Genomic DNA, 26654 nt, shown 5'->3' on the forward strand with positions numbered 1-26654 from the left:
CTATATATGTTAAACCCAAGGCCAGAATCATTTTAAATGGAGAAAAATTGAAAGCATTCCCTGTAAAAACTGGAACAAGACAAGGATGCCCTCTTTCACCACTTCTATTCAACATAGTCTTTGAAACTCTAGCCAGAGCAACTAGACAGAAGAAATTAAAGAGATAATAGGAAAAGAACTCACACTATCCCTCTTTGTTGATGACATGATTCTATACTTAGAAGACCAAAAAACCTTCACCAGAAAACTTCTAGAATTCTTAAATGAATTCAGCAAAGTAGCAGGATATAAAACTAACACCCATAAATCAATTGCATTCCTAAACATCAGTGATGAATCAACTGAAAGAGAAATTAGGAAAACTACCCCATTCATAATAGCCCTGAAAAAGATAAAATATTTGGGCAACAATCTAACAAAAGAGGTGAAAGACCCCTACAATGAAAACTATAGAACACTAAGCAACTGAAGAAGACTTAAAAGTTGGAAAGATCTCCTGGGTTCTTAGATAGGCAGAATTAATATTATCAAAATGGCCACACTACCAAAAGCACTATACAGATTTAATGGAATTCCTATTAAAATTCCAATGATATTCTTTATAGAAATAGAAAAAGCAGTCATAAAATTAATTTGGAAAAATAAGAGACCCAGAATAGCCAAAGCAATGCTCAGCGAGAAAAGTGAAACAGGAGGCATCACAATACCAGATCTTAAATTATACTACAGAGCTATAGTAACAAAAACAGCATGCTTTTGGCACCAAAACAGCCATAAAAACCAGAAAACACACAGACAAACCCATATATAAACAGTTATCTCACACTAGACAAGGCACCATAAATATATATTGGAGAAAAAAATAGTCTTTTCAACAAATGGTGCTGGGAAAACTGAAAATCCATATGTAGCAAAATGAAATTAAACCCCTATCTCTCACCTTGCACAAAACTAAACTCAAAGTGGATCAAGGACCTAGGCATTAGGCAAGAGACCCTATGCCTACTAGAAGAAAAAGTAGGCCCACATCTCCATCATGTCAGCTTAGGAACTGAATTCCTCAACGAGACTCCTAAAGTACAGTAAGTAAACTCAAGAATCAATAAATAGGATGGTATCAAACTAAAAAACTTCACAGCTAAGGAAATAATCAAGAATTATGAATAGACAGCCTCTAGAAGGGGAGAACATCTTTGCCACCTGCACCTGAGAGTATTATCTCCACAATATATAAAGCACTCAAAAAACACTAAAAAAACAAATAACCCAACCAGTAAGTGGGCAAAGGAACTGAACACACACTTCACAGAAGAAATATCATCAGTCAACAAACGTATGAAAAAGTGTTCAACATCTCTAGCAATTAGAGAAATGCAAATTAAAATTACACTGAGATTTCAACTCACTCCAGTCAGGATGGCAATTATCAAGAATAAAAGAACAACTAATGTTGGCGAGGATGTAGGGAAAAGACACTACATTGCTGGTGGGGCTGAAAATTGGTGCAACGACTATGGAAAGCAGGATGGAGATTCTTCAGAAAACAAAATGGAACCCAGTTATCCCACTCCTCAGTATATACCCAAAGGTCTTAAAATCAGCATACTGGGCTGGGGAGATAGCTCAGTTGGTAAAGTGCTCGCCTTACAAGCACAGGGCCCTGGGAAAAAAAATCAGCATACTATAGTGACACGGCCACATCAATGTTCGCAGCAGTTTAATTCACAATCTCGAAGCTATGGAACCAAACTAGGTGCCTTTCAACACATGAATGGATAAAGAAAATGTGGTACATATACACAATGGGATATTACTCAGCCATAAAGAATGGAATTGGGGCTGGGGCTGTAGCTCAGGGGCAAAGCGCTTGCCTAGCACACGTAGGCACTGGGTTCAATCCTTAGCACTACATAAAAATAAATATATAAAATAAAGGCATACTGTCCACCTGCCAAAAAAAAAAAAAAAAAAGAAAAAAGAAAAGAAAAAAAGGAAGAAGAATGGAATTACAGCATTTGCTGGTAAATAAATGGAGCTGGAGACTATCATGCTCAGTGAAATAAATCAATCCCAAAAGACCAAAGGCTAAATGTTTTCTCTGATATGATGTTTTCTCAGATATTAACACACAATGGGGTGGGGGCGGAGAATAGAAGTTCATTGGATTAGACAAAGGGGAATGAAGGGAAGGGAGTGGGATGGGAATAGGAAAGACAGCACAGCAGAATGAATCGGACATAACTTTCTGACCAGTGTTAATTCCACTATTAACTCCATGTACAACCATAATGATGGGAAGTTATATTCCATGTGTGTATAATATGTCAAAATACATTCTACTGTCATATATAACTAAAGAGAACAAATAAGGGCAGGGGTTGTGGCTCAGCGGTAGAGTGCTTGTCTAGCACGTGTGAGGCACTGGGTTTGATCCTCAGCACTACATAAAAATAAATAGGGCCGGAGATATAGCTTAGTTGGTAGAGTGCCTGCCCCGCAAGCACAAGGCCCTGGGTTCAATACCCAGCATCGCAAAAATAAATAAATAAATAAATAAATAAATAAAAGGTTAAAGAAAAAAATAATGCAGCCAGGTGTGGTGACATATGCCTATAATCCCAGGGGAATGGGAGGTTGAGGCAGGAGGATTGTGAGTTCAAACATAGCATCAGCAAAAACAAGGTACTAAGCAACTCAGTAAGACCCTGTCTCTAAATAAAATACAAAATAGGGCTGGGGATGTGGCACAGTGGTTAAGTGCCCCTGATTTCAATCCCTGGTAGCAAAAAAAAAAGAAAGAAAAAGAATGCTTTTCCTTAAAAAAAAAACAAAAGCAAATAGGAGTTCATGGCCAGTGTAGGCAACATAGTGAGATCCCATCTTAAACGAAAAACTTAAAAAAAAAAAAAAAAAAAAAAGTTTAGAAAACTCCAGTCTATAAAAACAGAACTCTTCCCCAGTGAACTGATCTTGCTGTTGTTACATAGTGCCCTGACAAACTAATTATCCTCTGGTAATTTAACTGTACTGAAAAACCTACCTCATCACTGATGAGCACATGGATTCCTGTTGGCCCCTGCTTGTAAATCTGGCTGATCTGGCGAGGAGAAATGCTGAAAAGCTGAGCAATTTTTTCTGTCAATTCAACAGCTGTCAGTTCTTCTAGATAGATAGCATGGTATACTGCAAAGGGGAGAGAGCACCAGTAGTCAGTACAAAGGTTCTCTGCTTTTGCAGGTAATCTAACCACTAAGAATGCTCACTTTCAGAAGGACTCACAAATCAGTTCTGGCTCAGGTACTTGCTAGCTGTGTGATTTAGGGAGAGTTATTTAATACCCCCAGGCCTCATTTTCCTCATCTAAATGTTGGAGATACCAATAAAATTTATAACCAAAAGGAGATTATTAGTTTTAAAAATTAAAGTGTGTAAAAAGTGTTGGAAATAGTACCTGACATATAGTAGGAGCTCAATAAATGAGAGCAACATAGCCATAAGTCATCTCTTCACCTTTCTTCATCTGGCCTGGTCTGCCCAGAACAACCTACCGAAGAAAGTACCATTTGAGTCTCCATCCTCATGCTTCTGTTGCGGTTGCTGCTGCTGTTGCTGCTGCTGTTCCCTCAATTGCAATGATTCCTGACAGACGTAAATGGTTAACCTTGGTCGCACCATCCTAAGCGGTGAAGAAAAGGGTTGTTAATCTTGCATATTTTATGGAGGATTCATTTTAAAGGAAAACCTGTATTTCTACATCAATAGTATAGAGCAGGGGTTGAAACAGGCAACTCATGAACTAAATACAATTTGTTTGCCATGCTTTATTAGTTCCCCTGTGGTCGCTTTTGTTTGTTTAAACTGAACTAGTTCCAACAGGAGGCATCAGATAAACCTCTGAACTTTGACTTTTCTTGAAAATTCATATCAGCAATCCAGGGACCCCATTCTCACATGAAAACAATCATGTTATCCTTACATGGTATATGCATTCTTCACTAAACCCTAAACTTTGACTGTCATTCCTTTATATTATCTATGTAGTCCCTGTAGTCAGGTAGTCATTTAAGTTTGTAACCTTTGGTGAAAAGGTTAGAAATACCCAAAATGTAATGAATCAGTGCTTTATGGATCAGGCTCAAGACACACATTTTACTTAAAAATGCCAATAAACTGAAGAATCTTACCTTCTCCTAAGTAGCCTAAGTCTCTTACTACTTACTCAAAGGTATACATTTACATCTTGATCTGATCATCTTATTCCTTCCTATTTCTAAACACTCTTAAGATAATACACTTAAAATGAAAGATCCATTTCTTTCCCCAAGTTACTGACCATTGAACTTCACCTCTTTCCTTAATATCTTCCAAGATGACAGCCAATCTGATTAAATATCCTTTGTGATATCACAAACAAATTCTCCACAATTTATTAGTTATTTGGGTCTGTTGTCATTGACCTCTGTTGTTTCCATCAACATTACATTACCACTACCTATTTAAAACTGTTAATCTCAAAAAAAGATTTCAAGTTAATCTTTATTACAAGAATCATTTGTAAACAGACACTTATATAATTCCTACGGTATAGTTCAGTGGTAGAGAATTTGCCTAGCATGCTTAAGACCCTGGGTTTGATCTTCAGCATCACATTAAAAATAAATAAATAAATCCTCCCCAAATTTTGGAAAGATCTGTTCTCCAGTTAAAACTGATTCAGGGCTTTAGTACCTGCTGTTCCTTCTGCCTAGAATGTTCTTCCCTCATGACTCCATAGCTCCTTCATCATTCTTGTAACAGTGTAAATATCCCCTCCTCACAGACCTCTTTCCTGACCATCTTCTCTGTACTCTGTATCCCATAATCTTGTTTTTGCACATTTGTTTTATTTTCCTTTAAAGCCCTATCACAAAATATTTAAATATTTCCTTTAAAGCCCTGTCCAAAATATTTATTGTTTATATCTATTTTTCTCCCTATTAGAAAGTAAACTCATCGGTTAAAAAAAAATGTGGAAAAAAAAGTAAACTAATGGGTACCTTGTCTGTTTTGCTCATAAATATGTCTCCAGACCCTATAATAGTAACTGGCTCATGATAAGAACAATGCATATTTATTGAATGAAAAAACTACCTAGAAATTGGGCTAGGGATGTAGCTCAGTGGTAGAGCATTTGCTTAGCACGTATAAGACACTGGGTAAGATCCCCACCACTGCAAAAAATGGGTATTATGAGGAATCAATCATAAATCTAAGAAAGAATTTTTTTTATCTGTGTTTACTTGGTACATAGGTAGTATTTTTTTTAAATGTTTTAACAAAATGCATTTAATTGTGCAGAATATTGTGAAGAATCCCTGAACCCAAATTCGCCTGAAATCCAACTTCATTGATATTTTAACACTAATTACATACCGGCCTTTTAATGCATTAAAAAGTCTGATTCCGTCTGCAGGGCCACAGATTTGGATCACATCATCTCTAGTTAGTTTCAGTAAATCTGCCCCTGGAATAAATATAAGAAAATGGGTGACAAAGGCAAAGATTTTCTTTGTTAATAACTATTAAGATGGGCTCTATTACAAGTATACCTCATCACCAGTATGTTATAACCCATGATCTTTTGCATGGTACATAAGGTTCTTTGTAACCTGGCCCCTGCCTCATCTTCTGTCTCAATTCTCAACCAATTAATTTCTTCACTTAACCCTATGCTTTCATCATGCTGGTGGTGCTGAAAGAGCAAGTTGTTCTTCCTGCCTGAAATATCCTTGACTATCTGACTAGGTTTCTCTCCTCATCCCTCAAGATGCACCTCACAAGTCATATATGCTCCTTAATATCGACCCTCCCCTAAACATCTCACTTCATACAAACCTGTGTTGGAACATTATCAACTGGGGTTCTATTTTTTTTTTAATTTTTTAAAATTGTTAGTTCTATTTAGTTATACATAATAGCAGAATGCATTTTGATTCATTGCACAAATGGGGGACAATTTTTCATTTCTCTGGTTGTACAAGATGTAGAGTCATACCATTCATGTGATCATACATGTACATAGGGTAATGATGTTTGTCACATTCCACCATCTTTCCTTCTCCCCATCCCATCCCCTCCCTCATATTTCTCTGTACACAATCCAACATTCCTCCATTCTTCCCTTGCCCCCCTCCCCTGGGGTTTTATTTTGATTTGATCTTTTACATACTACATGATGAATGAACTCTTTGATCCAGAAGTATGTCTTAACAATTTGTATATTCCTACCATAGCTGGTACACAGAATATGCTAAATAAAAGTGGACTGTGTAAATAAAATGCAATACAGTGATATCAAAGGGGAAATTTTTACTGCAAATGTCCGTTGATAAAATTATGTATGGAATATACATTTTTAAAAGTACTGCATGGAATAAGTATTTTAAATTAAAATGAGTTCAAACCAAAAGTGTTTCTATTTAAGTTTCTCACAGCAAGCTGCAAATGGTGACAAATCTGAACGATTTTATGAAATTTGTATCATCAAAAAAATGCACTAAGCTGGGCACAGTGGTGCACACCTGTAAATTTGGTAACTTAGAAGCTGAGAGAGAAGAATCACAAGTTCAAAACCAACCTCAGCCACTTCGTGAGGCTCTAAGCAGTTTAGTGAGACCGGTCTCAAAATAAAAAATAAAATGGCCTGGGATATGGTTCATTGGTAAAGTACCCCCTGGGTCAATCCCTGGTACAAAAAAAAAAAGAAAGAAAAAAAGAACAAAATATGCTCTAAGATTATAAACATGTCTATCAGGATATCAGAATACCCTAGCATGATTTTGCTCATATGAAAAGAAAAACAATTTAACCTGAGAAGTTTGTAAAAAGCCTGGTGAATGTAGAAAACGGTTTCGATGCAACCACTGCGAGCTTCCTGAGGTGTGGTTGTTGGTAGGAGGTTCTGAAAGGGAGAAAGCATGTTTTTGGTAATTAAATAGATTCTCTTCCCACGCACACCCACTCAGCAGGCCTAGCTTATGTGGAAGTTCTTTACACTACCTCAATCTCTTTCTCTAACCAAGAAGCTCCATCCTTATCTTTCCCACTAGACTGTTAGCTCCTCAAATTCAAGGGTTCCTGTAGTCCCAGTTACTCAGGAGGCTGAGGCAAGGGATCACTTAAGCTTACAAACATGAGACCACTCTGAACACATAATGAGACCCTTTTCAACAAAACAAAACAAAAAAAATCCCCAAGTGTCCTTCCTCCATTATTTGCTTCATATCTCCAGTCCCTAGAGAAAAAATTCAATGAATGCTTGCTTAATGAATGAATAATATCCCTTAAAAGTTGGGCATTTCTACATAATTGCAGAGTCATCAAACTATTATTAGACATTGCAAATAACTAACATTCAACTTTAGACTTACATCTGTGACTGGAGGGGGTGGATCTGGCTGGTGGTTTGGTGAACCATTTCTAAAGAAACATTTAAAATAAAAGGATCAGTCTATGACTCATAGTAGCGTCCATTATCTCATTCTTCATCTTTACAGTAACTCCTAAGCTAGAGATTTAAAACAATCTCTGCACTCTCATAAAACATTCTTATACATTGATCCAAAATTTCAAGTTATGTGTTAATTAACCTAAAAACTTTGGCGGGGGGCTGGGGGGCTGTGGCTCAGCAGTGGAACGCTTGCCTTGCATGCACTCAGCACCACATTAAAAAATAAATAAATACAATAAAAAGGTATTGTGTTCATCTACAACTAAAAATATTTTTAAAAAAAAGTTTAGGGGGAAGAGAATAACTGTCATTGGCAACATTTTTATTACTGAGGAAATTGATAAAATGTCAAAATTTAAAAAGTTGAAACTGCTGAGAAAATTATAGCATAAGAAATATTTACAAGGGATTAGGGACATAGCTCAATGGCAAAGCACTTGCCTAGAAAGCAGGAGGCTCAGGGTTCAAATCCCAGAACTATAAGTAATAAATAAATATATTTATAAGAAATATTAGAATGAAAAATATTGGGATATAAAATACTAGTATTTTACTACTATTACTACTATATTAATTACTATATTAATTACTATATTACTACTACTATCACATACAGGAAAAATACTGAAAAGAAAATGCATGAAATGCATACTTTTCTAATGAAAAACAATTACTTTTAAAGCAGCTTAAATATTAGTACTAATTTGTGATCCAAGGGTTATCTCCAAACCGTTGGTTTTTCTTTATGCTTTTCTTTTGTCTATGGATAAATCCGTTTTCCCTGATGCTCACCTTTTTTATGGGGGAAAAAAATTTAGCATAATATTGAAGTACAGGACAAAGAGGAGAGCAAAATTTAAAACACAAACCCTAAACCACATAAAATATTTAAATTTCAGAGGGTGAGGCAAGAAGATCACAAGATCCTGCCTTTAAAAAAAAAAAAAAAAAAAAGTTTTCTTCTTTTAGCCTTAGCTAAAATTTGGTATTAAAACTTAGTAATTTGGTATTAAAACTTAATAATTAAAAAAAAGGTAATTAATTTATCTTAGGGTCCTGGTTATATGTAGACCTTCTACAAATAAATGCCTCTTTTTATTCTTAATTGCTTCATTTTGAATATTTAGCTATCTTAATTAAATACTTTTAAGAAGTAGGTCAACATAGAGGCCTAATAAATATAAAAACAAACATTACAAACAAACCAATATTCTCACACATTTTGGTAGACTATTTTCAAGTTGCAATATGGCCATATAGAATACATGTTAATGCTAGAACTGTAAGACAGCTACTTGTTAAAATTGGGGCAGGGTTCTACACCAACTTTAATTATCTCTGATAAAAAAAGACAATATGCCAAGATTAAATGCAATCCCATAGATAATTCTAAAACTTATTTTAGGCCATCATCTTCAAACTACTTTCCCCAATGATCACAGATCCAGAATAACTAGGTGTTAGCAGCATTCTTAACAAGTAACAAAATAGAGTTTAGTGTCTATACAACTGTGTTTCCAGTTGCCAATGACCACTCCCTGGTGCAAGTATGATCAAGAAGTGGAAATAACCACAACATGAGCAGTAATAGGGTGAATGAAGATGATGCCCAGATATCAGACAGGTGCTGGTGCACACCTGTATGTAATCACACAGACTTTGAAGGCTGAAGTAGGAGAATCCCAAGTTTCAACTCATCTTAAAATTTTAAAAAACCAAAAGAAATTAAAAAAAAATAGTTTGGTATGATGAAACTTAGTGATAGAGCACACCTGGATTCACTCCCAGAAAATCAGTATCAAAATCACTAAAAGTTGACCATAAATGCTCTAATAGGCTAAAGTTATTTCAAGAATGAGGGGACACTGGGGAGGGTAGGGCTATATAAAACTTATAATTTCTTTTGAAAATAATCCAAACCTCCATTAATGTAAAATGTCATTAAGAATGACCTAATAGAACTACTTATTGATTTGGAAAGATCTTGTTTACAGAAATATAATGAAAGAATACATATTTAGTGCAAACACAAGTCAATTTCATTTCCCAGACTTACCCTTCCCCAAGAGAAAAACTGCTATGGGAACTGTTGAAGCCAGTGATGGGGAATTATTGACATATGTGATCTCAGGCCAAGGAGAACACTAAAAACAAAGGACAACTTAGATAATGAAAAAGTACATTTAATTCTAGTGTTCCACTAAAATATTATTACTTGAATAGAGCATCTTGATTAGTAATTCCTCAGAGGTCTCCATAGCAAAAAAAAAAAAATATATATATATATGCTCAGAAGTAAATTTAGACAGGCTAGAAGTGATAGATTTTTCTTTAAAGAGTAAAAATTAAGGGGATCACAGGTACAGCTCAGTGATAGAGCATGTGCCTAGCACACACAAAGCCCTGGGTTCGAGTCACAGTACCACTCATATACAAAAGAGTGAAAATTATGAGCTGAAATTGTCACCCAAAATAAATCCTTTTTACCTCTGTGAGTATGGTTGTCTCATAGGAAGGTTGGTATTTCTCCTTTTCATGAGGTGTTCTTTTCGCCATTTCTCTCTATCTGTTTTTTGCTTTCTATCTGCACCTTTGGGCTGAAATGAGAAATGTTCTGTTTTTAACCTCAAGTATTCCACCCTTTAACCCAACAATATAACTTTTTTTTTTGGCAATGGAGATTGAATCCAGGCCTTGTGTGTGTCAGGTAGCCCTCTACCACTGAGCTACATCCCCAACCCTTTTAATTTTTTATTTTAAAACAGGGTCTCACTCAATTGCCCGGGATGGCCTTGAACTTGTAATCATCTTGCCTCAGCTTTCCAAATGGCTGGATTACAGATGTGTACACCATACCTGGCCAATAATATTAACTTAAAAAACTTAAATATTCACATCTGAAACAAACATGTATGTACAACAACGTATGATGAGATGCATCACCCCATCTAAATCTGAAAACAGGAAATTTAAATGTTTGATACAATTGGAAAATAAGACAGATGGAAAGATCTCTAGGGCACATAGTGAACTGAAAAAAAATCAAGTCTCTAAATGATTTATATAGTATAATTCCACTTATGTTTCAAAGAAAGATAAATATGTGAATACCTATGCATGCATGTATATAAAAGCATAGAAGGGAAGAAGTGTACATACCATGTTATGTCAGTGGCTATCTCTGGGGAGAAGTTGGGAAATCAGGATAAGAGTGATTAAGGGAAATTTCAGTGTTGTGCTCTGAATACTTTATATTAATGATTACTTGCATTAAGAACACATTTACCATGTGATAAAAAGACCAAAAGAAAGAAAGAAGATCAAGTATGAATAAAATCAAATTAGTCAACAGTACACAATTTTTGTGAGCTTTAAAAAAGCTTATAACTTCAACAGGCTTTAAGAGTTTTTAATGAGAATTCTTTATTCTTTCTTTTTTGTTTGCAGATAGCCCCCTTTTCCAAGTTCTCATTATTCCATGCCAATCCTCACATAAATTAACATGCATCTCAGAAGTTATTTCAATGACTAACTTAGACTGAGTCTGTACAGTTTTTGCAAATGACAGTTGACTTTCTAACTTAGTAACTAATGTTAAAATAGAAAGGTAAGAAAAAAAAAAGTGTCCAAGGGCCAGCCCACTGCCCAGAAATACCTTGAAGACTTTGATCTGGCAACTGCTGAGTGTAAGTGCTCAGTATATTCCCCTTCTCATTCTCCTTGAAGGTATCAATTTGTACTCGGAATGGCACCCCCTTTTCTCCTCCATGTTTCCTCATTGTGAACTCTGTGCTAATACAGTGTACCTGAAAAGAATACATATTAAGGCTTCAGTAGTACTAGCTAGCCAAACCAGTCAACAATATTTTTTGAGTAACTATGAACAGCAAAACCTTTAACCAGACATTTATGAACACCTACAAGACTTTTCCTCCCTTTTGATTCTGAAGAACATACAGTCTAATGTAGGAATTGGGAAAAATGTAAGTGATTTACAAATGCAAACAAAGTAGATATACAGAATCTCATGCTATCAAAAGCTACTGTGAGGAACTAAATTTATAAACTGCTTCACATGAAAGAAATTATTTATGTTAGTGATGTTTAATCTTTAAGGTAGACTTTAGAAAGAGGAGGCAAACTTCATGCTGTGAAAATAGCAAATATGAAAGCTCACAGTAATAGGTGGAAAAGATTTGCTTGGCTACTGCCTAAAGTCTGAAACTGGTGAATCTTAACAATGGGTAAATTAGTTAATTTTGGAGCTTCAGTTGTAGCTCAGAGGTAGAGTGCTTGCCTAGCATGTGTGAGGCCCTTGTTTCAATTCTCAGCACCACATAAAAATAAATAAATAAAATAAAAGGTATTGTGTCCATCTATACTAAAATTTTTTTTTAATTTAAAAAATTAAATTACTTAATCCTTCTAAACCTCAAAGACTATTCTTACCCCACAGGATTATCGATTCTTAAAGTTATGCCTACAAACTCTTCATTTACCACAATAACTATTTCAAGATTAAAGTACTTAATAAACTAGTAGGTAGCTATCATTAAAATAAAGATTTTTGAGGAATCTACCCAAAGGATAAATCAGATATGCAAATTCAATTTTAAGTATACTGATGTTCAAAATATCCTTATGGATAACAGGGAGAATCAGGATAATTTATGCTAAATGACTCAGGTAAGTTAATAGTACAACCAAAGAATGATATATTACGCAGCCATTAGCAGGACTTTTAGGAAAATACAAATAAATAAATTTGGGTAATTAGAAGGGCAGTTAAAAAACTCCTCAGTGCTTAGGCACATATTGAGCAATTTGTACATGACAGGTTAAAATCCTGAAAAGAATTCAAATTTAGGGACGTGGGAATGTAGTGAGGTCCTGGGTTGAAACCCAAGCTCCAAAAATTTCATATTTAACACATCTTATCCATTAAGAAACAAACTGGTAGTAAGAGATGCTCTTCATAACTGGGACTACATCTGCAAGGCCTTACCTGAATAAACACAGATGTCCTCTTTGCAGGGTCCCACAGGAACTCCACTGTATTTAATTGTGTTGGATTAGCCCTAGGATCGATTATACCCACAGACATTGGGATATCTAAGAAACAAAATAGTAATCACCGAAGGGTTATGAGGGCTCCTTGTTTTGAGATGGAGTCTTGCTGTGTTGCTCAGGCTGGTTTCAAACTCCTGGGTGCAAGTGATCTTCCTGTTTTAGCCTCCCAGGTAGCTGGAACAAGAGTCATGTGCCATCACGCCCAAGGCTACTCAGTGTTATGTAAGAAAGCACTGATTCTTACATCATTCATCCCTAGTTAGTAAAATTTTGGGGGTATCAAATCCATAATCTCTGTATTGCTAATGTAAAAGGTTTGATTAATGTTAAAATTGGGGGTAGGGGTATAGCTCAGTGGTCGAGCGTTTGCCTAGCACGCACAAGGCCCTGAGTTCGATTCCCAGCACTGAAGAAAAGTTAAAACTGACCAAAGTACTCTCCTTTCTTTAACAAGTCTTTAAAATAAAGCAGTTTTCTTTTAATTTGCTAAAATTCCATTTAAAGGTAGGTTAGGTCTACATACCAGCTCTATTATCACAAAAATTGTAATTTATGATGTTTTATGTCTTAAGATTTGTGTTACTGCTACAAGCACATTGAGAGGATTACTATAGACAGGTGTAGTAGTGCCTGTACAAAGGCAGAAAGCATTATATCACAGACAGAAGCAGGAAGAATTTAACAAAGATTGATGCTGACTAACCAAGTCATCAAGTAATCCTGTAACATAGTGACAAATATACTCAAGAGGGAAGCAAAAGTTAATGGCTTTTAGTAGAAACTTGCTTTGTATTCTGCATGGTGGATATTCAAATATCATTCCTTGACTTTTCCTATTAATATCCAAACTAGAGAGATAAGACTAAGGTGATATTACTTATTATTAACTCCATGCTATAACTGAACTCCTGTTTTGGTATCAATGATTCGAATAAGAAACAATTAAATAGATTCCACTTCACATTATTGGTTGTGTTAGATTCATCCTAAGGTCAATTTATCATACAAATCTCAGCTATCTGTATGAGAACCACTGATTTCTCAGGTAAAATTAGTAGTTCTTAAGCTTGCTTAACAACTATGTCCACCAATAGGAAATTTTAACTAATTGATGCATGCCTATAATCCCAGCAACTCAGGAGGCTGAGGCAAGAGGACTGCAAGTTCAAGGCCAGCCTCAGCAACTTAGAAAGAACCTGTCTCAAAATAAAAAATTAAAAAGGGCTGAGTGTGTAGTTCAGTGGTAGAGTGCCCCAATGTTCAATCCTCAGTAGTACCCCCACCACACACAAAGATATACAAATGGCCAATAAGCATATGAAGAGATGCTCAACATCATTAATCATTAGGGAAAATTTAATCAAAATCACAATGAGGTATCACTTTATACCCATTAGGATAGCTATTATTTAAAAAAAAAAAAAATGATAGGCTGGGATTGAAGCTCAGTGGTACAGGCTTGCCTGACATGTATATGGCCCTGGGTTTGATTCCTAATACCACATAGACACACACACACACACACACACACACACACACACACAAGAAATTGGAACCTTTGAGTAATATTGGTGGGAATGTAAAATGTGCAGCCATTCTGGAAAACAGTCCTTCCTCAAAAAAATTAGAATTCTGTGATCCAGCAATCGCACTTCTGGGTATATACCCCAAGAAATGAAAACAGAGACTCAAACATATATTTGTACATCTGTGTCCACAGCAGCATTATTCACAACAGCCAAAACATGTTCATCAACAGATGAATGATGAATGCATAAACAAAATGCAGTATGTACATATAATGGAATATTACTTAGACTTAAAAAAAGAAATCCTACATGTGTGAGGCCCTGAATTTGATCCCCAATACCACACACACACATAGACACATAAGCCCCCCACAAAAAAAGGAAAAAAAGAAATTCTAACATGCTGTGACATAGAGAAAACATATTATGCTAAGTAAAAGAATTCAGTTACAAAAGGACAAATATTGAATGATTTTATTTACATGAGGTAACTAGAGTAGTCCATTCACAGAGACAGAAAGCAGAATAGCGGACACCAGGGGCTGGGAAGGAGAGGGGTGATTATTGTTTAGTGACTACAGAATTTCAGTTTTGCAAGATGAAAAAAGTCCTAGAGATGAATGGTGGTGACAGGCACAATAAAGTAAATGTACTTAATACTGAACTGTACAGCGAAAAATAACTAAAAAGATAAATTTTATGTTATATATTATAACATTGCATGTTATCATATTTTCCCACAATTTAAAAACAAAACCAAACCACCCTAACATAATGGATGCAATTGCTACAGAAGTGAAATGTTTACACTTCCAACTTTAATTTTGGTATCATCATACAAATAATTTTTTATGTTTAGTAAAGAACCACTTCAAGGTTCATGCTAATTGAGCCTCTGAAGCATATAAATCAATGTAAATGTCAAGTAAAGAAAACAACTCTCAGTCCATTGTTAAAGGCATTTCCTGAGCAATAGATTCTCCTAACTCACCTATATCAAGAATTCTATCTCCAGGTCGGTTCCAGCGCCATCCTTCCAACTGCTGATGTTCAGTGTATTGTAGCCTTCTGTCATGGAACACTACACGGAATATACTCTAAAAGGAACAACAAAACAGGGTGTCCTGAAAATCAGTGCTGACAAAGGACAACAAAGATGAATCATTGCTAGTTGGTTATAGACAAAATCTAAAATTTTCTTAAGACTATTTCCCTCTAAAACCTGTGCCAAATACCAAGCTCTATGTCAGGATAAATATTACAATTTCTTTCAAATAATCTTTACAGTTAATTGTTAGGACTCCTAAAGTGAAGCATTTCTACACACTTCTACTCTTATACTATGTAATATCTGGCTCAGCTCTTCAGGTATATATGAAAAACTCATCATATTCCCTGCTTGCTAACCTGCCATACAACCTGAGAACACTGAGGGTTGGTACAGTCCATTTCTAAAACTTTTCTTTTGTTACACTTCCCTTGTGGAGGTGCCTGTTAATCCCTTCCACCACTTTTTACAGCTGCTAATAAAACTCCATTGTCCCAAAGGTGTTATGATTTCTCAAAATCCTTATTGTCAGTCTAGACAAAAAGAACTGCTAATCATAAACAGTAGTTTCTGTTTTCCTTGCTACAAGACCAAGTATCAAGTATCCAAAGAGCCACTGAAACTTATCTAAAGATCACAAGGAGGAGCCAGGAGAGGTAGTGCAGGCCTGTAATCCCAGTAATTTAGGAGGCTGAAGCAGGAGGATCACAAGTTTGAGACCAGTTGATCACAATTTAGCAAGACCCTGTGTACCTTAGTGGTAAAGTACCTCTGGGTTCATTCCTAGCACAACAATAACAACAACAACAAAATCTCAAGGAGGTTACTTTACTTCACCCAAAAGAATTCACTGAGCCAGGAAACTACCCTGGACATGGACTAGTAAGCCTTCTGCATCTCTGAGAAAAAAAAAAAAAAAAAAACGTGAAGATGGGGGCTTAGCAGAGCATGGTGGCACATGCCTACAATCCCAGCTTCTCAGGAGGCTGAGACAGGAGGATCGTGAGTTCAAAGTCAGACTCAACAATTTAGTGAGGCACTAAGCAACTCAGTGAGATCCTGTCTCTAAATAAAATACAAAAAAAGGTTGGGGATGTGGCCCAGTGGTTAAGCACCCGGTTTCATTTTTTTTTTTTTTTTTTAAAAGAAGAGGCGGGTTTAATCTGACTCCAAAGAAAAAATACATTAGCCTCCCACTCTACCAGTCAATTGTGACAGATAAGAGATACCATTAAGCTCTTTATGGAAGCAAAGAATATTAGGCCAAAAAAAGAAAAAGAAAAAAATCAAAAAGGGTTAATAAAAGCATATTGTACAGAAGAATAATTTACTCCTTTTCTTTTACCTTCACCAACTTGCCATTAATTTCTGGAGTTCTCCAAGTTTCCTATTGTCTAGCATTCGAATTTCATAAGACTGTCCTAGAAGAAAAAATAATTGCATACTGTACTTGTCACAAATAAACTTATTTAGGTTCAGAAAGGGTAAAATTCAGTTGGTTGAATACACAGGTAACATAAGTATTAGTGACAAGTCTAAAGCTTTAGTAGATTCTAGGCACTGTGCTAAGTACTTTCACATGCTATTTCATATAATTTACAGAACTTTCTAAGGCATTATCAATCCCACTTTTACAGATATGGAAATTGAACCTAGAAGAGTTTAAGAAACTCGTCAAGGTCACATAACTGGCAAATAGTAGAGTTGGATAGGATAATATTTCTCAAGATAGTAACCAGTGGGGGACATGGGTTAGAACATGGATTAGAAAGAGGGAGCTGGGAACTGAAAACGGACAGGTAGAAAAAAGGAGCCAGTCATATACATCAAATGTGACATTAAAACACAAATCTCTTAAACAAAGCTTCAAGATTGACAGGCCCCTCTAGAAATATCTAACTTTTACATTAAAAGTATGCCCAGTAAAATAACATGTTTCCAGCAGGTCTGCCATAATATGAATGGTTGAGGAAGCATCAAACCTTGGTTGAGATAGGTCAGAGTTTCATCATGAAGCTTCACTGCTGGAGAGGTGGCAGCACAAAGCACATATTGAAAAGGTAGAATTTCATTCTCATTATCAGGAGGCAAATTTGACTCTTCTTGCTTAAAAATGGGCAATGCGAGGACATCACTAAAACAAAAAAAAATGACACATTATGTCAGACAATAAGGCAAAAGCAGATTTACTGTTCAAAAAATTTAACTGATTTGCTTTGGAAAGTCATAAATATTCCTCACTTTGGTACTGTTTCATCCAAACCATTCGATTCAGATTACTTGCTGTGATAGTCCCTTGACCACAACAATGTGATGACAGATATTTGCTGCTAAAACTACTTAGGTGTCCAAAGACAGAATTTCTAGAAATCATAGACAGGGGTTCATAAGGACTCTGAAAAGTACATGCAGAATTCCAAAGTGTAAATCTAGGACACTCAGAGATGTGCTTTGAATATGGTTTTAGTATGTCCCTAAAGGTTTTGAGCTGGAAGCTTGGTCCTCAGTGTGGAAATGCTGAGGTAGTAGAACCTTTAAGAGGAGAGGCCTACTGGAAGGTAACTAGGTAATGGGGCACCACCTTCAGAAGGGATGAATGCAGCTCTCTTGGGACTGGATTAGTACCTGAGAGAATGGGTTGTTATAAGGGTGCTTGAATCTCCTTACTAAATGCATTTCTCGCCAGGCATAGTTGCACACACCTGTAATTTCAGTACTTTGGAGGTCAAGGCTAAAGGTTCGCTTGAACCCAGGAGTTCAGGGCAGGCCTGGGCAATATAGAGAAACTTTGTCTCTTAAAAAACAACAGTAAAAACCAAATGCATTTCTATCACTCTCACACATGCTCCACATGATGCCATCTGCCAAGTGGCCCTCACCAAAGCCAAACAGATGCAGAGCCATGCTCTTGAATCTCCAGAACTGTGTGCTAAATAAACCTCATTTCTTTATTCTTTACCCAGCATTATGTATTTTGTTAAAGCAACACAAAATGGACTAATATACTCAGTAACGTATTTGCTCTCAGAAAGGCAACTATAGTAACTTTATAACCACATCAGCTGATCTACTATACAGACTAAAATAATTTTTAGAATTCCTTAGAAGCCACATAAAAAGAGCAAATCAGGCTGGGGATATAGCTCAGTTGGTAGAGTGCTTGCCTTGCAAGCACAAGGTCCTGGGTTCAATCCCCAGCACCACAAAAACAAACAAAACAATAAAAAGAGCAAATCAATTACTAGTATATATTTCAAGGTGATATAACTTTATGTAGAATGAAACTAATATTAAGATGTCCCTACTAGCTATCTCCACCAAGAAAATGCTTCTTCTATCAGGTTATCTAATCTTGCAAACAAAAGATATACCAAAGAAATTCAATTAATTCTAGTAAGCTAGGCATTCTGAGGTACTGGGATATGAGTACTGGACTAGGTCAGAAGCCATAAATTTCAGTCCCTGAAAACTTAGGCAAATCATAAGCAGGCTTCCTTGAATCTTCATTCCTTCATCTACAAAGCGAGAACTACATTTTATGTCAAGAACAAACAGAGCTGTGTGCTAAATAAACCTTTTTGCTTTATTCCAGGCAAAAAACACTTTTGACAGAAAGTTGACCCCTTTGGGTGTAGCTCAGTGGTAGCCTGCTCACCTAGAAAGTAGACTATGTTTGTGAATCTTTTTTGGGGGGGCAGGGGGCAGTACTAAAGACCAAGACACATGAATCTTTTTTTCCTTTTTCTTTACTTTTTTTTTTTTTTTTGGTACCAGGGATTGAGAACAGGGGTGTTTAACCACTGAGTCACATCTCCAACCCTTTTTATATTCTGTTTTGAAACAGGGTCTGGCACTGTTGCTTATGGCCTCGCTAAGTTGCGGGGATGACTTTGAATTCAAGATCCTCCTGCCCCCACCTCCCAAGTTGCTGGGGTTACAGGTGTGTGCCACTGGGCCTGGCATGAATCTTAAAGACAACATTATGAATTCTTTCTGGAAAACAAAACAAGCAGCCAATGTTCCGATTACTGGCCTAATGCACACAGGCATGTTGTACAAATTTTATGGCATGACGCTCAAAAAGGGAAGGAAGAGAAAAAAAAAATTTCTTTCTGCTGATGTCTAAATAGCAAGGATACATGTTATTAGTTTCTAGTTGCTAAAATAATAATAATAATAATAATGATAATATTGCAAAGACCAAAAACACAAAAGGTGTTTTTCTCTTCCTTAGGCCTGAACATGTGTGTGTTTTGCTCATGCAGGTAGAGTTAACAGTGGAGAAGGTGGGGAATCCTTCTTTCTATCCATATTAATTTGTCAGGTAAATAATTGTTCCCCGGAAAATATGTAAAAGTACAGAAGCATGGAGTTTTCCAGAACTCTGTCCCAGTTCTACCTCTAAAAATCAGGACGTTCCCATGAGAAATGGTATAGAAAATAAAGCAAAACACCACAAATCTGAAGAAACACTGTGCTAGTCTTTGGGAGACTTTACTGACATTATTCTCAAATACATTACCTCTAATCATTCCTTGAAAGATTAGTGAAAATTGCCAGAAGTCAAGGGAAACAGGATTTTGCAAAAGAAACAGCTCAACCCTGAATATACGGTTTTGTTTTGTTTTGGTTTTGGTTTTCATCTCAAATGTTACTGGCAAGCAATGTTAACATACAGCAACAGTTGCGAGTCTCTACATCATGGGGAATTACACCAAGTCCTCTATGACTAAACAAAGGCTGTCACTTGGGGTTAAAATTCTTTTCTTAAATATTCTATTCTAAGATAGGGTCTCACTAACTTGCCAAGGCTGGTCTCTAACTTGCTATCTTTCTGCCTCAGCCTCCTGAGTACCTGGGATTATAGGCCTGAGCCACTGTTCCCCAGTTAGGGCTGAAATACTAAAACTGATTCTAAAAGTTACTCCTAAAATTAACTCAAAACAGTAAAGTCAAATAAAATATGTAAGACTATATTTCCTCATCAAAGATTTTAAGAATCTATAAGCCCCCAAGTATATTTTAATTATTCATGTTCTTGTTATATTGTATTTCTTTTACTCTATTGTGGGTGCAAATAAATAATAGTTCCTCATTCCTAGAGACAGAGCCTAAAGATAGCTAGTAAATACAGTTCTAGGTCCTTGCTTATTCCTAAACAAAAATACATTCAACAAGAATCAATTCTGAAAATACAAAAGTCTGCTCTTAGAGGTAATCAGGAAAATTCCCCTCAGGTAAGACTCTAAGTAGTTGCTGCCATTGTATAACTTAATATTTTATTATATTCTCTGATTGCTTCATATATTTAATCCATTTCAATGAGGTATAAGCTATTTGAAGGGATGATTTCTCTTTTATGTGCTGAGCAAATATTGTTGATATGATTTATACTTTATTTTCCCAACAATACTCAGTGCCATATACACTGTGATCATTTTGAAATTCTTGGCAACTAACCTATCTCTTCTGATCAAATAGAAAGTTAAAAAGATAAGTTGAGTATATGTTAAAAAATGTTTACTCCTAGGTGAAAATCCACATCTGAGAGTGAAGGCATAGTAGAAAGCATTTTAGTGGATGTAAAAGAGGAACAGAAGCAATATTAGAAATGAGTTTTCCTATATGTAACTAGGATTCCATGAAGAGTCACTATTGCCTAGTTAATAAGGCAGCCCCTGAATGGTCTCAATGAATTCATAACTATGGTTTAACTTTCTGCCTTCAGGCCTACCAGCTGCTAAGATGCTCTCCTCCAGAAAGAGCCTGGGAAAGGGAAAGGGAGAGGACAGGCAGTAGACAGCATCTAAGTAAGCAGAAACTGACTTTGGACAATAAGATGTCATGAACTTCAAATTCCCTATATATAAACTTCATTTAATCTAAAAAATGATGAAAATAAAGTATTTGAAACAAAACATTAGTTCCTTTGTTGGCTACTGCATGAAATGGCAAGAATTTAAGAGACTACTCTGAGGTAAGCCTCAAAAGAAAAAAAAATCCAGTAAGTTATTGATAGTAACAACTTTAAAGATGAGTGGTATTAAATAAAAATTATAGTAGGCCACTGTTTTGGACTAAGCTCCTTTACTGGGCCCCAACAGTCTAAGCTAAAAATTAAAATGGAGTCACTTACGCTATGGTTTCCTGTCAGAAGTTAAAACTAAGTTCTTTATCTTTCCTTCTGAGAAATCAGTATTATAGGGATAACAGACAAATTTCCCAAACAGGCCAGTTTCAATTGGCATAATAATGAAAGTTCCTCTGCCTTAGTTCTTTCATAGAAAAAGATAAGCTGATAGTAATGTACCCTGATAGTAACCAGTTATTTTCCTATTGTTTTGCCTCCCTTCCTGTTGCTGCCTTACCAATCTGCTCTAGTTTGTTTCTGCTTTCTTCAGCTTTTTTTCTGCCTAGAAAACCAGCCTCCTCTGCTCAGTTCATCTGAGAACACTTATTCTACCTTATGGAATTAAGTATTTCCTGATTCTACAATCAAAACTGAAGCCAATAAAGATCTTTAAAGCCAAGTGCAGAGGCATGTACCTGGAGCTCTAGCTAACTAGAAGCCTAGGGCAGGAGGGTGCTTGAGCCCAAGAGTTTGGGGCTAGCTTGGGCAACTTAGTGAAAGCACCTCTTCCAAGAAAATAAATAAGGAAAGGATCTTCAAACAAATTGTTGTAATTTTGTTTGACAAAGAAAAGCGGACTAATTTCCTGAAATTTATGGGAAGGATATAAGGTTAGATCAAGGAGGAAATCTGGTAAGGAGTATGGTCAGAGTTAAACATGAAGCCAGTGAGATTTCCCAACTACCTAATAAAGGCAAAAATTAGCTTATCTTCTTGGCAAAAATCCTGTTACAAATAGTGATAAAAGATTTCTACTACTGAAAAATCTCATTTAACTAAAAATCAACATATATGGCATTAAAATTTTGCCTTGCTCTATCACAGGAAAGTAGAAGAAATGTGTGGAATTATAATTCTGAACTTAATTTGAATAAGAAGAAACTATCAGGGAAAAAAAAGTGGTGGAAGCCTCAAAAGAAAATAACCAGGTCCAACAAGCAGGGAAACAATGGGGCATGGCTATTTGTGGTCCCTGGACCCTTAGAGAACAGGATTCAAACAGCTTAAGAGAAACCCAGCCCAAGGTCTGAGATAATAAAAGGGAAAACAACAAGATCAAAGTTCTAAAAAATAAAATTCTGGCACTCTCACACTATGAGATAGAAGGAAAACAGAAGAGAGGTAAAGAGACAGCTTACCAATCAAGTCAGAATTAGATGAATGTGTATTTTTGTATGTGTGTGTGTGTGTGTGTGTGTAAAACAACTTTTTAAAAAGAAATGGTATAGCCAGGTGCAGTGGTGCACACCAGGAGGCTGAGGCAGGAGATCACAGGTTTAAAGATGGCCTCAGAAACTTATCAAGGCCCCAGGAAACTTAGAGAGACCCTGTCTCAAAAGAAAAAGAAAAAGAAAATAAAAAGAGCTGTGAATGTGGCTCATCGGGTTAAGTGCCCCTGGGTTCAATTCCTGGTACCAAGAAAAAAAAAGAAGAAGAAGGGAAAAAAAAAAAAAAAGAAGGAAGGAAGGAAGGAAAAGAAAGAGAAGTGGTATATAATATATGAAGATTGAGTTGAAGCCCAAAATGTGCTGAGACTTGCAAAAAAGAAAAGGTAGAACAGGCCGACTCTTGGATATAATTATAATTAACATGAACAATAATTAGAAGTTACAACTTAATTCCTGTTTTTCTTTTTTGTCAAGAAAAATAATCTTGAGAGTACGAAGAACAAATATAAGTCAATTAATGACCAAAATAAATAAGAAGCATGTCAAAGAATGCCTGTATGTTTAAATGAATGAAAATCTTCTGGATGAATCAATCATACACCAGAAGAGTTAAAGAACTCGGCGCAGATAAGATCCATGACTGACATTCTGTAAACTCAGACAAACCTCAAGATTCTAATGAAGTCAAATATCACATAAGCTTTTTCGGTTTCTTCTTTTCATTTTTTGTACTGGGGATTGAATCCAGGGGTGCTTTACCACTGAGCTGTATCTCCACCCATTTTACTTTTTGAGACAGGGTCTTATTTGCTGAGGGTTTCACTGCCTCAGCCTCCAGAGCAGACAGGATCACAGACACATGCCACCATGTCTGACACAAATGTGCAGCTGAATAGTTGCTGAATTATTCCTATTTAACTGTAACAGAACAAATACTGAACAAAGGTGTGGGGAGAAATTAAATAAAATCTAATCAGGTGCAGTGGAGCATGCCTGTTATCCCAACTACTCTAGAAGCTGAGATATGAAGATTCCAAGTTAGAGACCAGACTAGCCTAGGCAATTTAGGGAGACCCTATCTCAAAATTAAAAATGAAAAGATAAAAAGGACTGGGGATGTAGTTCAGTGGTAAACTGCCCCTGGGTTTAATCCCCAGGACCAAATAAATCAATAAAATATAGATAATTCAAATGTAGCCTTATTTTTATATACCACGAAACTGCATGAGATTTCATGACTAGATTGTTACATGTTCCTTTGAGAGCTAATCTCCAAAAGTGCCCTCTGGTGACCTTAAACTCCTTCCAATACCCTTTCAGGGCTGGGGGTGTAACTCAATGGTGGAGAGCTTGCCTAGCATGCTCAAGGTCCTGGCTTCCATTCCCCGCACTGCAAAAACAACAAAGAAAAACATACCCTTTTATAGCTGCTTTTTCATACTGATCTGGGCTGGTGAATTGCTTTAACAGAATGTGGAAAAATAACTGTGCTAGTCCTGGCCTAGGGACTAATCTTTGCAGATTGTAAGCAATCTTTGCACTTCTGCACTTTTGGGAACCCTGAATTGCCAGGTAACAAATCTGGCTACTCTGCTGGAGCAACCATACAAAGCAGTTAAGTAAAAAGAGAGAGAGACCCTGAGATTACACAGAAAGAGAGGGGTCCAGCCAGCCCAGTGTGAGCCCAGGACCTTACTTAGAGGGGGATGGGGCTGGGGCTCAGTGGCAGAGTGCTTGCCTAGCATGTGTGAGGCACTGGGTTTGATCCTTAGTGCCTCATACAAAAATAAATAAAATAAAGGCATGCTGTCCATCTACAAACTGCAAAAAAAATTTTAAAAAATAAAAAAAAAACAGGAAAAAAAAAAAACATTCCAGAAGTATAGGAAAAACATACAGCAAAGCATATAACCATCTCAGAATACAGTGTGACAACTTAGCTTTACCTATATTACATTTTCTTTTTTAAATTTAATTTTATTTTTTGCAATACTGTGGTTTGAACCCAGGAGTGTTCTATATCCTCAGTCCTTTTTATCATATTTTGAGACAGGGTCTCACTAAATTGTCCAGGATGTCCATGAACTTGCAATCCTCCTGCCTCAGCCTTCAGTTGCTGGGATTACAGGTATGCATCACTGCATCCATTCCTTATATTACCTTTTAAAAGAACAAGTCAATGCTCTAAAACCTTGGACTACATTGCCAATAAATACTTATTTTCATTCTTTAGGTAAAGAAACTATTAAAGAATTTGAATATGGTGAGATCCAAATAAATAAGCAACTGAGTAAAAAACAAAATGTATGTAAGACAGAAAAAAAGAAGAAACAAATGTGAATAATTATCAATTTGGTCCCATTAAGGGAATGACAAGACAATCACCTCTTGCCCTCCAACATCTCATGCTGTAGTTTTGTAGTTTTCAAACCTCCTTGAAAAGTCATTTGCTAAGCTATTTTATATTAGGACTTAGTACATACATACAAATCTGTGGGTGCATAGACCTGAAGTAAGTTTCACAAAGCAATACTAACTAATTTTGGCAGGAGTGAAGAGAGGAGTGGGGGGAGAAGAGGGAGGGTGGGGAGAGAAAATAACCAGGGATATTATCTACTTAAATTGATAATTAAATACAAAAACCCATACATACTTATAAAGATAGTACTCAACCCCTTCTCAAGGGAAGGGGGTTGGGAATAGGAAAGAAAGTAGAATGAATGGGACATAACTTTCCTATGTTTACATATGAATACATGACCAGTGAAACTCCACATCATGTACATCCACAAGAATGGGAAGTTATACTCCATGTATATATGACATGTCAAAATACATTCTACTGTCATGTATAACTAAAAAGAATTTAAAAAGTTTTTTAAAAAAGTGACTCTCAGCTGGGCATGGTGGTGCATGCCTGTAATCCCAGCAGCTCAGGAGGCTGAGGCAGGAGGATCACAAGTTCAAAGTCAGGCTCAGCAACAGCAAGGTATTAAGCAACTCTGTGGATTCTGTCTCTAAATAAAATACAAAATAGGGTTGGGGATGTGGCTCAGTGGCTGAGTGCCCCCGAGTTTAATCCCTGGTACAAAAAATAGAAGGAACTCTCTTCCTCATACTCTCATTTTTAAGCTCAGATAACAACTCTTCATTACAAAGCAAGAAAGAATGCTGCTAAATCTACCATCAACCAAATTTGTACTAAATACCATCTTAAGGGTTTGGGGTTATAGCTCAGTGGTACAGGGCTTGCCTTCCACTGGGTTCGGTCCGCAGCACCATATAAAAATAAATAAATAAAGGTATTATGTTCATCAACAACTGAAAATATTTTTTAAAAAAACAACTTAAAAATTGTCATCCAAATCCTGCTTTATAATAAGACAGAAAATATTTGGAGATAAATGTTTTCAAGTCATCTTCTGCTGTATTTGTATACTACATTACTAAATTCAAAGTCAGGTGTGTATAGAAGACATAACTTTCAGTGGCTTTCAATCTTGGCTGTACATTAGTGTCACCTGGGGAGCTTTTAAAAATCCCTTCCAGGCCATATCCCATGTCAATCAAATTAGAATGCAGGGAAGGGGTTGGTGAGCTTAACTTAACTACTTAGTGCCATCTTAACAAGCCATGGTAATGGGTTTGATCTCTGTCATCTAGGAAGACCACCTTTTTATACCAAGACCTGATTTTACAGAGGTCCCCAGTGAGTCTTTTGAAACACCACAAAGGGTGAGGGAGTTTGTTCCAGTTTATGTATATCCATCACCACTACTGAGGTGCACTTAGCTTGACACTGGATCAATACATATCTTCAAAACTTATTTTAAAAAACAATTCCATAAATAGTCTTTGAGCACCTACTATGCTCTGGGTCCTATTTTAGGTGGCTGAAATATAGCAAAAACAAATTAAAGGTTCCCTTACAAAGCCCGGCATCATTGTCAACTAAATTTCTCTTTCAACAACAAATCATACTAAATTATTCTGCCAATACCTATTGTTTTCTTTCTTACTAGTCACTCTCTTTATGGTTCTACTAAGATTCAAGGGTGCATAAGTGAACTATTTAGAAATATATAGTAAAAATGATGTAACTCAAAAGGGTCTAGTAAGTTTCTACTGGGTGTTTTATACAACTCTGCCCTGAGTAGTTTAACTATATCCCCTCCAACTTAAAGCCTGGAAAATGGACTGTTGAGTTTGATGCCAAAAC

General features: G+C 36.3%; 1 protein-coding gene across 1 annotated transcript in view; it reads right to left on the reverse strand.

The window, feature by feature from the left end:
• Tfcp2 (transcription factor CP2) overlaps positions 1–26654 on the reverse strand; it is a 50698-nt gene that overhangs the window by 5607 nt on the left and 18437 nt on the right. Inside the window, 19 exon segments of the mRNA XM_053743380.1 lie at positions 3041–3183; positions 3549–3676; positions 5413–5503; positions 6849–6881; positions 6884–6907; positions 6910–6940; positions 7410–7458; positions 9546–9588; positions 9591–9633; positions 9977–10047; positions 10050–10086; positions 11145–11170; positions 11173–11199; positions 11202–11295; positions 12495–12601; positions 15080–15185; positions 16482–16510; positions 16513–16557; positions 17119–17270. Coding sequence (XP_053599355.1) covers positions 3041–3183; positions 3549–3676; positions 5413–5503; positions 6849–6881; positions 6884–6907; positions 6910–6940; positions 7410–7458; positions 9546–9588; positions 9591–9633; positions 9977–10047; positions 10050–10086; positions 11145–11170; positions 11173–11199; positions 11202–11295; positions 12495–12601; positions 15080–15185; positions 16482–16510; positions 16513–16557; positions 17119–17270 — 1279 coding nt within the window.

This window comes from Sciurus carolinensis, chromosome 4 (genome assembly GCF_902686445.1).
Source record: "Sciurus carolinensis chromosome 4, mSciCar1.2, whole genome shotgun sequence".
In the NCBI taxonomy this organism is placed as follows: Eukaryota; Metazoa; Chordata; class Mammalia; order Rodentia; family Sciuridae; genus Sciurus; species Sciurus carolinensis.